General features: G+C 35.9%; 1 protein-coding gene across 1 annotated transcript; it reads left to right on the top strand.

The window, feature by feature from the left end:
* Positions 1–10,718: 10,718 nt before the first annotated feature.
* LOC144564146 (G-type lectin S-receptor-like serine/threonine-protein kinase LECRK1) lies at positions 10,719–13,575 on the top strand. The gene is made up of 2 exons (XM_078313686.1): positions 10,719–10,800; positions 10,893–13,575. The coding sequence occupies exon 2, from the start codon at positions 10,975–10,977 to the stop codon at positions 13,366–13,368; it is 2,394 nt and encodes a 797-aa protein (XP_078169812.1). The 5' UTR covers positions 10,719–10,800; positions 10,893–10,974; the 3' UTR covers positions 13,369–13,575.
* Positions 13,576–13,618: the final 43 nt, after the last annotated feature.

Here is a 13,618-nt window from a genome sequence, read left to right as displayed (position 1 = left end):
TTTAGGTATCATAATGTTATGAAATCTGTATCCGGTGTTTTCTAAAAAGAAAAATGAAATTTTACTATTTCAATTTGTACGGTTTAATTTAAAATTTATGGATGGATGGATCGATTTTTTTTTTATTATTACTTGGTATGATTAGAATGTCCTATTAATTTCGTGTTCTAATTATATCTCACATTTTTATATGTTTTCAAAGTCTGAATAGTCGATCCTAACTATTTTTTGAAATGCGCTTGAAAACCAAATTTTAAATTTTTTTGAAAAATTACTATTTTTGCAAACAAGTAAAAATTTATTGTTTTTCTAACCATTATAAAATAATGAATTTCTACTCATCTAAAAAATAGTAAAATATTTTCAAAATCCGAATACTATGAACAGTGATGTTCGGACAAAAAAGAAACCGTTGAACGGAACATTGTGCGTCATAACGTCTATGCTACCTTTCGTAGATTTTTCAGAAACCATATTTAAAAAAAAAAAAAAACAGAGAGATTTTCCAGAAACTATAATTTCAAAAAAGAAGAAGAAGAGATTTTCCAATTTTTTTTTTTTTATAATATTACTGATGAAAAAATCGGATCCAAGAGTCGAGTCTTCTCCTCGTGGGAAGGAATAGTGGTTGCATGTAAATTGTTATTTTTTTCTGTTTTGAACTTGGGCCACTAGATGGGTCTAAGGCAATGTTATCAGAACCGGACCGGACATCGAACCGGTAAAGCTTCGGGTCAATGGTTCACTGGTCGGACCGGTGGGTCAATCGGTTCAACCGCTGATTTTTTAAAACATATATAACTTATTATCCGAGAGCTAAAATAGCTCTTTATTTTTATCTCTATGTACATATTTGATTAAATAAAACATATATGTAACTTTAACAAAGAATAACATCTCTAAAAAATAGATAAAAATCATAAAATCGGAAAAAAAAAAATAACATAATAGAAGTTTAATATTTTGATAGCACTGACTTGAATTGTTGACACATTCCATGTTATAAAGTAGCCTCACAATCATACACTTTAAATAATCTAATACAACAAAATAATTGTTTAATACAAAAGCTTAAGAAAATTAACCATAAATAAATAAGAATTAGAATTTTAAGGCTGACTAGCTAAAATGCCACGCAGTAACTGAAATATCCTGATACATATCATTGTTAGGAGTTGCATATCCTGGTTCTTCTTCTATGGTTTCTCTAGCCTCAACACTTTGATTTCCTTGCTCTTGGACTCCTGTGTTATCTGTGCATGGATCTTCAATCTCATCATCAAAATCAAATTCATCCAAATTCAAAACTTCATCTACAAAATGATAAGTATAAGTAATAGTGTAATTAGAATTCTAAAATATCTTATATTTAAGTTCATAATTCAAAATGATTATAAAAAGCTCACCATTGTCTTCATTAGTTTGTATCTTAAGTCCAGCCATTTGTTTACGAAATTCCTCAATTTCATCAACCGTCAAAAATGGTGGATCATCCTCTAGAACCCAATTGCCATTATCATTAAAATCTTCAAAATTAATAGGATCATAATTTCTACCACGGGATGATATCCTGTAATTCACAATAAACATTTTTATTTGGAAAATATAATTTCATTATACATGTAAAAAATTTTCTACCATTCATGCAATACCAGAACCTCAATTTCATATCAGTCATGACAAAATTGAATTTTTCTACCTTTCATGCAATACCAGAACCTCAATTTTATATCAGTCATGACAAAATTGAATATGTACCAAGTACATTATACTTACCAGACATCTATTTACTAGGTTGGTGACCCACATTACTCCAAGATGATACTTATTTTGGTATCACATGAAGCCAGTACCAGAGATTCATCCTCTTTTTCTCAAAGCACAACCAGACAACATAAGAATAAGATAACATCTTGATATGTTTTTTATACCTTTCATAGAGATATCTTTCTTTTTGGGTTTGATATGAGTAGTAAATTTAAGTCAATAACCAAATCATGAAAGGGAGAACTAAAATTCAAGGGAAAAATGACTGGCAAATTAAGAAGACTAATATTTTTCATACCTATGAACTAAAATTCATAGATGGTTGAGCACCGGGTGTGGTACGAGGCATGAAGCAGTGGCCAGCACCAAGTTTTGCATTTCTTTTTACTACTTCTGATCTTTTTTGGCTAGCAGCTAGTTGTCCTCCACTTAAAGCAACATGTCTGCCCTTGGAGCTGGAAGGGGCTGACATATTGCCTTCTTCTTCATTAGTCAGATCAATAGGAGATTGGTCTTCGTCGGAATGACTTCGTTCATCTAGTTCATTTAACCTCCGTTTCTTGTTGGAAAATTCGTCAATACTTTGTTGCATTTGAAAACTGACCTCTTGCGGTACCTTTTTGCATGGCACTACATCTCCTCTTACACCGGCTAGGTGCTTCTTAAACCGGTTAATGCCACCGCCTTGAAATGTTTTCTCACAATGGAGACAGGCAATGACCTTCACATTTTTATTCTTCACAACAACAATGCGTTCAACACAATGTCCCCAAGCCGGATCTGTTTTCCCTCTTGTCGCAGCTTTAGGAGAAGTTGGGGATACAAATTCATTTCCCTCAAGGTTAATTGCTGACATGGATCCTTTAAAACAATAATAATTAGATTCTTCAAAAATGAGCTTTAAAACAAGAATAATTAGATGCTTCAAAAATCAGCTTAAAACATAACCTTATCATCTAACAGTGAAATGCTGTCATTTTCAGAAATATAAGGGTACCACCGCATATTTTGGCTGACAAGGTTGCTTCAGAGGTTTTTGGTGGAAACTTTGCTAAAAAGTAATACTGGTACCGCCAAGTTAAAAGTACTAGTACTGGTAAGTTAGAAGCTTTAATTTTTTCTTTCCCTTTCGTTTTTTTTTTCTATTCACTGTTGTACTGGTAAGTTAGAAGCTTTAATATGAATCCTAAACATTATAAATTGAATCCTAATGCAAAACAGCATGAACTAACCCTAAGAAAAGTTTACCTAAACATAGTATCTAATTAATCCGAAACCTAAAGCAAACTATATATATACTAAATTGGTGGCAACACAATTCGAATCCTAAAACAAAATGAATTATACCAAATAACGTGGCAATTTAAGCTTAATATAAAACATGAAAGAAGTTATTATGCAATAACCAATATAGATCAAATTGCGTTGGCTGTTGTGCTTTAAGCATGTAGATCAAATTTACTGTAAAGTTCAAATCAATTTGGTACTAACTGGATTAAGGTGGTACTGGACTAAAATATTCTTTGGTTTGAGCATTTCGTCAAACATCTTACATGCATGAACTATTCAATAAAATTAACTGAAAATTGTCATGAAATTACTCACTGTTCTTGTTCTCAGTAGCTTCTTTTGTGATTCAGATTCAATTGAAGTCTGAAAAACGATATTGATCCACCACCAAATTAACAATAGAGAGGAGGTCAAAGTAGAAGGGGATTTGAATGAGATTTCAGAAAAATAACTTTCCATCTTTACCACCAAGAGAAGGCAAGAAATCAGAGGAGAATGGGGGAAAGATTTGAGAAAGGAGAAATTCAGGAGGCAAGAAATCGCAGGGAAGAGATTTGAAGAAGAATATGTTTTGAACCGGGGTTTTACGTCGGTTGAAATCAGCGAGTTTTTACTGGAAACCGGGCGGTTTAATCACTTGTTGACGGTTCCATACATAAAGCGATCCAATTGATGAACCAAACCGGACAGGTGACCGGTTCCGGTTTTTTTCGGTTGAACCGCCCGGTCCGGTCCGGTTCTGATAACACTGGTCTAAGGTCTAAGCTATGCAATTGATTGATAGGCTTTAAGATTATATATGCCAACTATTAAAAACCAAATGGTATAGTAGTCTTTCAAATAAAAGAGATTGTGGTAATTAATGAAGACAAAAAATTATGGCATTGAAATAAATGAGGGTTTTAATATAATAAACCTTTTGTTCCACAAAGTGATGTGATTATTAATTTATATATATTTTTAATTTTTAATTTCAATATTACATTCAAACCATTGATCTTATTTATTTTCACGATATATGCATCCATGTAAAATTTTATAATATTTGAAGTTTATTGTGTATCAGATTAAGGGATCAAAAGACAAAAACAAATGAGTTAATTGTAATGGATTAATTTTAAAACATTGATTTTTGACATTTTTAATTACTATTTTATGAGGTAACACAAATATTATAAAATTTTACATGAACACGTCTCTATTAAAAATGAAATATAAAAATAGTTTGTATTGGATGTTTCGATTCCTCCTCATGAAAATCATACTTGATTATTATTTTCCAATTTAATGATTGAAATCTAATAATAAAAGGTTAAAAAGAAAAAATTTACTAAATTTAAAATTTTAGTTATAAGACGTATTCGTGAGTTTGGAGGTATTGGTAGCTTCGTTTGAGTGCTGTCTTTCTAGAGACATTATTGCTTGTTTGTTCTATGTTTTATGTTATGGAATTGATTGGTTTATTTATATATCAATTTTACTGGTAAGGTTTTTTTGGATGTTTTTTTGATCAGAGACAAATATGCATTGATACTATGTTGTTCATTTTCTATGTTTTGAGGAGAAATATTGATGAGAAAAATATTGTTTCTATTGATCTAATTTGTTACAAGTTCCTATAGCTATATATATTACAAGAGTTTTAATGCATGTTACCATTTTAATTGATTACCGTTTGTGCCTATTTTTATTTTTGATATCAATATTTTTATCATTGTACTGTTAGATGATGCTCTGATACCATGTTGATTTTCTAAAAATAGACGTTGCCTTTTTTTATTTAATCCTAGCCACTTGATTAATGATGGATGATGGGTGATGGGTGATGGGTGATGGATCTACGACTGAGATCAAATCTTTTTATTTTTCATTCTTTTCAACAATCACAAACCCACTATTCTATGTGACCCGCCACATATTGGGGATTTTAGTGACTCGAACTTCATGTTTTCAAATAATTTCATATTGAAAAGTACATATTTGACTAAAGTAAAGACATTCAATTACTGTATGTACGTGGAATAATTGAAACTGTATGTACGTGGAATAATTGAGGATTCAAAATAGATATACTGTATGTACGTGGAATAATTGAAACTGTATGTACGTGGAATAATTGAGGATTCAAAATAGATACCGCAAAGAGGAGGGTTTCAATGCCTCATTATATCTCATATTTTATATCTTTGTATTTAAAGTTTAAATTGTTGATCTGAACTGTTCAGCATGATATATATACTAAAATATAGTTAGAGATAAAATTTTATAATTTTTGAAATTGTTTAAGATAGGTAAAAAATTATTATTTTTTGAAAGTTTCAAAAACAGTGATTTTGTACGTATCTTAAAAAATAATAATTTTTTTTGAAAAATATAAAATTTCATCTCTATGAATATTTTAGTATAAATATTATGTTGAACTGTTTGAATTGATAATTTAGACTCTCAAAATAAAAATATAAAATATAAAGTATGATAAGGTATGAAAAAAAAAATGAGGCATTCGAATCTCCTCTGCTGTTTTTTTTTTAAAAGAGGCAAAAAGCCCATTTCATTACTGAAATTGAGTTAAATACAAAACATAATGCTTGGTTTTTAAGTTGCCAGTAACCTGGACCAACTACCAAGTGCAAAAGGAGTATGATAATCCAGTTCATACATCAACATAAGCATAACATATGTCAAAAACCAAAAGTAAGTAAGAGTTGCTATATCTAAGCCACTTATTAAAGGGCTAAGGCTATTAACACTACTAGAGCAAAACAAGATTCTGAACTGCATCATCAAGCTATTGAGTCGCTGTAGCTGGTGCATCTCCTGTGAGCTGATCTATCACCATGGGAAGTGGCATGTACTGACTAAGTGGTATTGCATCCTCAATTATTGGAAGCCAATTGCCCATTGCATCATTGAATTTCTTTTTCATGTTCCCTGTCCAGTATAGACACAAAGATTTAATTGTTAGTATAATGTTTCGAGCAGATTTAATTGGAGCATTGGTAAAACAAAGAGCATTTCTATGTTTCCACAGGGACCAGCTAACTGCACTAAGAACTATGAGGAAACCAACCTCATTAGTGTGGTCAAGAGTCTTAGAAAAAGCTAGAATATCCTCCCAAGCCATTGATGCATGACCTCTTGACTTTGACCTAACCAGAACCAAACTTGTTGTGCTAAAGGACAGAGTCAAACAAATGGTCTACTGATTCTTGGTGACAGCAAAAATGGCATTGTGTGTTACTATTCCACCCTTTCTTGATCAAGTTGTCCTTAGTTAATATAGTATTATGAGAAACCAGCCACATAAAGATCCTAATTTTAGGAGGAATTGGTAATTTTCACCATAGCATAGAATTTATAGGTTGAACTCCACCAAAATTAAGAATTGTATAAATAGAGTGAGTTGAAAACTTCCCTGAATTTTCCCAGTTCCATTCTATCTTATCATAGTCCAAAGTGAAAGAGGTTGAGCTGATGAGGAACAAAATATCCATCCACTCCTGAAAATCTACCCCTACTAATTCTATTCTGAATTTTACACATTGGCCTTGAGAATTTATCACATCAGCTAAGAGAATATCCTTAGTTGTACATTTAGAGTATATGGAGTAATATTTAACAGCAAGAGTACAATTTTGGAACCACTGATCTAACCAGAATCTAAGTTGGGTTTGGACACCTGGAGTATATGAGGTGCTAAAATCTCCTATATGACTAAGTTTGAGCAAAGTAGACCAGAAAGAAGATATGTAAGGAGAATGATTTAAAATGTATTTATGGGTTAGCAGAGTTTTCCAAGGGCTAAGATACTCATTATTTTTAAGTTTCCACCACCATTTGAGCAATAGAGAGATATTCATTTGTCTAAGATCTAGAATTCCTAAACCTCCAAAGGCTTTTGCTAATCTAGATGTATACCAGTCTATTAGAATGTATTTTTTTCTTTTTTGAGTTACCTTGCCATAGGAATCTTCTTCCAACTTTGTCAATTAACTTGATGATTGTTAAGGGGATTTTATAAACAGATAACGCATACAAAGGCACTGCTGAAAGGACTGAGTTAACTAGAGTTAATCTACCTCCTATAGATAGCATATTGCTTTTCCACATTTGTAGTTTACTTTCTATTTTATCAACTAAAAAGGCCCAATCAGAGATCTGGAGTTTTTTATAATGTAAAGGTAACCCTAAGTATTTAATTGAGAATGTTCCCCAGGAGCATCTAAAGATTTGATCAAGAGCTAATGTTCTATCTACATTAAGATCATAAATTTCAGTTTTATCATAATTAACTTTAATGCCAGACAATGATTCAAAGGCCATCATGGCCCACCATGCAGCTTCAACATTATGTTCATGAGCTGCCAGGAACAAAATTGTGTCATCTGCATAATGACAATTAGTAATGGCCCGACTATCGATACATGGGGGTCCTAATCCTGTAATAACATTAGCTATTTGCCCTTTTGAAAATATTTTACTAAGTGTGTCAGTAGCCAAAATATAAAGGAAAGGGGAGAGGGGGTCCCCCTGTCTAACGCCCCGTTTACAGTAAAAATATTCTGTCAGTTCCCTATTAATATTAAAGCAAGATTGGGAACTCTGGAGCCAATGGGTAATCCATTGGATCCACTTAGGTCCAAATTTTTCTACTATGGAGAATTTCTAAAGCGCAACACAAGTTTCGGTACGCTTGGGAGCGTACCTTTTAAACCTCGGTTACACCTTCCGATTAGGGTTGCAAGTGCACAACCCTATCGAGGAGTATAATCGGGTATCGATCCACATGGACGGTTTCTTTATCTAGAATTTTACTTAGCTTAGCTAAAGACTAGAAGTGAGAAAAAGGGGTTTTGGTGTTTAATTTTCCTAAGGAATCAACTCAAGCAATCACACAATGATATAGAATAGTAAATGTGCAAGAAAAAGGTATAAACTGTGTTTTGATTTGGGATAAAAGGTGTTTCAAGGGTTTCAGACTTCATCTCTGATTTGCCTCTAGTGGTACGGCCAGGCCGCACCAACCTGGTATGACCAAGCCGTATGGGGCTTGGTACGGGTAGGCCGCACCACTCTTGTAAGGGCCGTACTGGTTTACCAGAACAGAGCTTACAAGTTCGAGTTGATGCATTTCTTGCTGGTACCTCGTATTAAACTCTTGATAAAGGTTCAATTGACCATACCTAAGGTTCCTAAACCTCAACTCTCGTTTGTTGGTTCAAGATCTAAGTTTTGGATTCAATTCTTCACCTTCTAGGGTTTCTAAACCTCAACTCTCGTGTTTTGGTCCAGATCCTCTAGTTGATTGATTGGAGATCTAAGGTAACCTCTAATCTGTCGATTAGAGGAGAATTCAACCTTTCGGCTTCAATTCGATCAAGTCTACCTAAAGGGATTGGTTTGGTTGAGAGAAGGCAATGGTCACATGACCTTGTTAGGGTTGATCTACCACTATAGGCACACCACATGCAATCACAGCAACACAAAGCAATCAAGACAAGCAAATTCACAATCAAATCAATCACAAGAGTTCATACAAGATCCAAATCAAGAAAAGCAACACAAATCAAGAAAATCCATCTACAAACCCTAGAAACGAAAGTCTACTACTCACAAGTCATGGATCTGTCCAGATATACAAGAAAAGAGATAGAGAAAGTCATGAAAGAACTAGATTGAAGATCGGGAATGGAGAAGGTGTAGATCCGTCGATTCTCGCCTCTTCCTCTTCCTTGATCTTCTCTTCTTGCTCCTTTGCTCTCTTTCTCTCTTTCACTGAGCTCTCAATCTGGAATGAAGTGGGATTCTCGAAAATGGAGAGATCCCTCGCTTTAAATAGCCTCTGCCTAGATTTGAATTCTGTCAGGCGGCATCTATGTACGGCCCGTACCAAGGTGGTACGGCCAGGCCGTACAAGATGGGAGATGGGCTGAATCGGCTAAGTCTGGTAAGGGCCATACCAAGCCTGGTAAGGGCCGTACCAGAAAGTCCAAAAACACCATTTCTTCGTTTATTTTGCTCCAATCCTGCAGAAAACAAACAAACTCTCAGCAGTACCAAATTCTAAAGATATATCAATGAAATGCACATGATTTTGACAATTTAGAACGTGAATTTGGTACGAAATCAAGTCAAATATAGGCTAAATATGCGAGGTATCAACTAGTATCTATTATTCTATCCATCACTAAGTCTAATCTACTAGTAAGTAGTTTAGAGAGAATTTTAAAACTACAATTAACTAAACTAATTGGTCTAAACTTCTTAATTAGTGTAGCATCTTTCTCTTTGGGAATGAGACAGATGCATGATTTATTGATGCAATGCAAGTTTAATTTATTTTCATAAAAGAAATGAGTCTTTAGCATCAAATCAGATTTAACTAAATCCCAAAAGAACTGATAGAACTTAAAGGTGAAACCATCTGGGCCAGGGGCCCCATTTGGCCCGGAAGCGAAAACTGCTACTTTAAGTTCGGCCTCTGTAAAAGGCTGCTCTAATTCCCATTGTTCTAAGTGAGTAAGTTTATCATGTGTATCCCAGAAGTTTGGTTCTAAAGACCCATACTTAAGACCAGAAGTTCTTAGTAATTCCTTATAATATGCTACTATATGTTTCTTAATATCTACAATATTATTCGTAAGGGTACCATCTATTTCTAAACTACTAATGTGGTTTTTTTTGGATCTATGTGTTGCTACTGTATGAAAATATTTAGTATTAGAATCCCCATTTGCCAGCCATAATTGTCTAGATTTAAGTTGCCACTGAGCTTCTTCCTCCCTCAACAGTTCTTCTAACCTATTGGTATTATGGATCCAGGAATATGTTTCTAAAGGTGTAAACTCCTTATCCTCCTGAACTTTCTGTAAATCATGTAAGAGTTTTTGTATTTGGGTTTTTTCTCGTTTTCGTTGGCCATAAATTTTTTTTGCCCAGCCCTTTATTTTTCTTCTCATTTTTTTCAATTTTTGGGACCAGCTTTTACCAATATCAGGAAGTTGGAGAGGGGTTTCATTCCACCATTTAGTAACTAAAGTGCAAAATTCTTCCTGTTCTGTCCATAAAGGATCAAATCTAAATATAGGTTTAGGGGAGGGGATTGTTGTGTTAGTCTGCACCATAAGTGGACAGTGATCAGAGCCAGTGCTACTTAGATCAGACAAATGGCTAGCGGGATATAACTGGTCCCAAGTAATTGAAACTAAAATCCTATCTAATAATGCAAACTGAGTACCATTTGACCATGTGTATTTCCTAGTTGTAAGTTTAATCTCTAGCAAATGATTATCATTTATGAAATTATTAAATTGCCTACTAAGATTCATGTCAAAATTTGGACCAGATTTTTCCTCTTTTTTCCTAATGGCATTAAAATCCCCACATAAAAACCAGACATCTAATTGACTTTGACTGTTTCTAATAGAGTTCAATTCATCCCAAAACTCTTGTTTATACTGTCTAAGTACTGACTCTTGTTTATACTGTCTAAGTACTGGACCGAACCTCCTCTGCTATAAATGCTTTTGAATAAACTTTGAATGTATATGTTTGAGGTCAACCCGTCAAGTCTTTGCAAACATAAATGTGTGGTCCTGACGTCCAACTGCAATTAAAGAAACACTATTCTCTCTTCTCTCTTCTCCTCTTTAAGAGAGCCTGCTCCACAACTAGTTGTTTAATAATGGAAAGAAACTAGAAGGGAAAGACAGAGTTCACCTCTATACCCACCCCAATTCAAAGGTAAACAAATCACTAATTTCATATACGGAACTCACCTCCGCTTCCCTTTCGAATTTTTTTTTATTTTTAAACAAGTATCTCTTGTTGCTCAGCTGTAATCATGCTCCTGCTTTCCTCCCTTTGAAGAAGTTCTAGCTAGTCCAATATAAGAGAAGAGGCTGATATAGCTTGTTAATGGCGTTTGAAAGGTCAATGTTACTTTTCTTCCTGCTTGCACATCTCTTTCTAACAACAAAGGTGGCAGGCCAAGCATACACCGGGAACATCACTCAGAATGGACCCACGTTGAGCCCCTCTGGTCCCTACTCCTACTTAACATCTCCTTCCGGTGAGTTTGCCTTTGGCTTTCGATCTCTCGAGTCGAACACCTCCCATTTTCTTTTAGCAATTTGGTTTAACAAAACCTCTACCACCCAACCAATCACTTGGTTCGCCAAGAATTCGAGTGATACGGCTTTAGCCCCGCTCAAGTCAAAACTCAACCTAACACAAACCGGGGACCTAATCTTGGTCGGTCCATCCTCGGAAACAATCTGGAGCACTAGGCTCTTCAATGCCACCCATTTGGCTCTTCTTGAACAGGGTAACCTAATCCTCTATGATAGAACCGAATCGGCCGTATGGCAGAGCTTTGACTCCCCAACCGATACTCTTGTTCCAGGTCAATCATTATCTGAGGGCTCGGCCCTTGAATCCAAGCTTACGGACTCAGATTTCTCACCTGGTCGTTTCAAATTGGAAGCCAATCAAAATGGTTATCTAGCCTTATCCTTAGTTGTGCAACCTTCAGACCTTGAAAAATTATGGAGTTCTGAAACCACTTCAGGTACGAGCCTCGTGTTTGACTCATCTGGCTTGTTGTCTTACCAGCTTGCAAATAGTAGTTCCTTGTTAAATATTAGTCAGTCTCCAACCCGAAGGTACTATCAACATGCCACACTAGATCCTGACGGCGTATTTCGTGTCTATGTTTATGACAAGAACCTTTCAGACAAAGGTGCTTGGTCAGTTGTGAAGGAATTGCCCGATAATGCTTGCAGCAAGACAGTTGATGTCGGGAGTGGCATGTGCGGTTTCAATGCGTACTGCACTGAAAGCTCAAACTCAAACCTCCCACGGTTGAATTGCTCGTGTCCCCAGGGTTACAGCTTTTTTGATACCAACCGTCCTTACCTTGGCTGCCGGCCTGACTTCGCATTGCAAAATTGTAGTGCGGAAGAGGCAACAAATTTCGGAATTGTGGAAATGCAAAATACAGACTGGTGGGGTGCTGGTGACTACATCCACTTTGTTACAAACGATGAAGGTGATTGCAAAACATCTTGCCTTAGTGATTGTTTTTGCTATGTAGCAATATACCGAGATACTGACTGCTGGAAGAAGAAGTTGCCACTCTCCAATGGTAGGCAGGTTACTACTCAGGGTGGTAAGGCTTTAATTAAAGTGCGAATAAGTGGAGGTACTTCCCTAATTCAACCATCGGCACCTGTTCCTGGTTCAACCACCAAGAAGAACCGAACCGATTTGGTAGTAGCGGGAGCAGTTATGTTTGGCGCATCACTCTTGATCATAATTGCTTCCATGACAATCGCATATATCTACTTGTTGCGTAGTAAGAGAGGTCATGAAAGTAAGCAAGTGGATTTGAATCAAATGGGGATGAACATGAAGATTTTTAGCTACAAAGAACTCCATGATGGCACCAGAGGATTTGCCGAAGAACTTGGAAGGGGTGCTTTTGGAATTGTGTACAAAGGAGCTCTAAAACTGGGAGACCATCTAGTGCCAGTAGCGGTGAAGAAACTTGAACGGTTGCTAAAGGACGGTGACCGGGAGTTCACAAACGAGGTGCAGTCAATTGGACAAATTCACCATAAAAACCTAGTCAAACTTTTCGGATTTTTCAATGAAGGGGAGTATAAAATGCTTGTGTACAAGTACATGAGCAACGGCCCTCTGACCAATGTTATTTTTGGGACCGCAAAGCTGGAATGGAACAGACGAGCCCGAATAGCAGTTGGGGTAGCTCGAGGCCTATGCTACCTCCACGAGGGATGTAGCTCTCAGATCATCCATTGTGACATCAAACCCGCCAACATATTGCTAGATGATAACCTTGTTCCAAGGATATCCGACTTTGGTCTTGCAAAACTCATGGGGGTTGATCAGACACGAGCCACCACTTCTAACATACGGGGCACAAAAGGTTATTTTGCACCAGAGTGGTTCAAGAACACAGGTATCACTCCGAAAATGGACGTGTACAGCTTTGGCGTGATGTTGATGGAAATTGTGTGCGGCAAGAGGAACATTGACCATGTTGCTGAGGAAGAAATTATACTTACATACTGGGCTTATGATTGCTTCACAGATGGGAGGGTGGACCTTTTGGTTCAAGGAGACGAGGAGGCCGAAGCTGACATAGACCGTGTTGAGATTTTTCTAAGGGTTGCAATATGGTGCATCCAAGAGAACCCGACGATGAGACCAACAATGCATAAGGTGGTACTGATGTTGGAGGGAGAAGTGCCTGTAGCACCACCTCCAGATCCTTCAAGCTACACGTAGAAGTTCATATGCTATGGTTACATTCATATATAGCTTCTTAGAAAAATAAGGAATTACTGATGTATTGGTCGAACCTAAGCTCCTGCAGCACCAATTTTTTATTACTAATAGTTATTTCTTGGTATGTATACTGTACCGCTCAATAATCTCCATTGATAGGACCAGTGTTATTGTATGAAGTTCCAAAAATTTCGCTTTGGCAAATGAGACCTTGATATTGTAAATGGCAATGGAAACTGAAGAGAGATTC

This window comes from Carex rostrata, chromosome 13, assembly GCF_964058835.1.
Source record: "Carex rostrata chromosome 13, lpCarRost1.2, whole genome shotgun sequence".
Lineage (NCBI taxonomy): Eukaryota > Viridiplantae > Streptophyta > Magnoliopsida > Poales > Cyperaceae > Carex > Carex rostrata.
The sequence above is the reverse complement of the archived record's forward strand: the minus strand, read 5'-3'. Positions and strand labels throughout refer to the sequence as shown.

Excerpts from the sequence above, each read along its gene's own strand:
- LOC144564146 (XM_078313686.1), top strand. The coding sequence starts at position 10,975 with ATGGCGTTTGAAAGGTCAATGTTACTTTTCTTCCTGCTTGCACATCTC.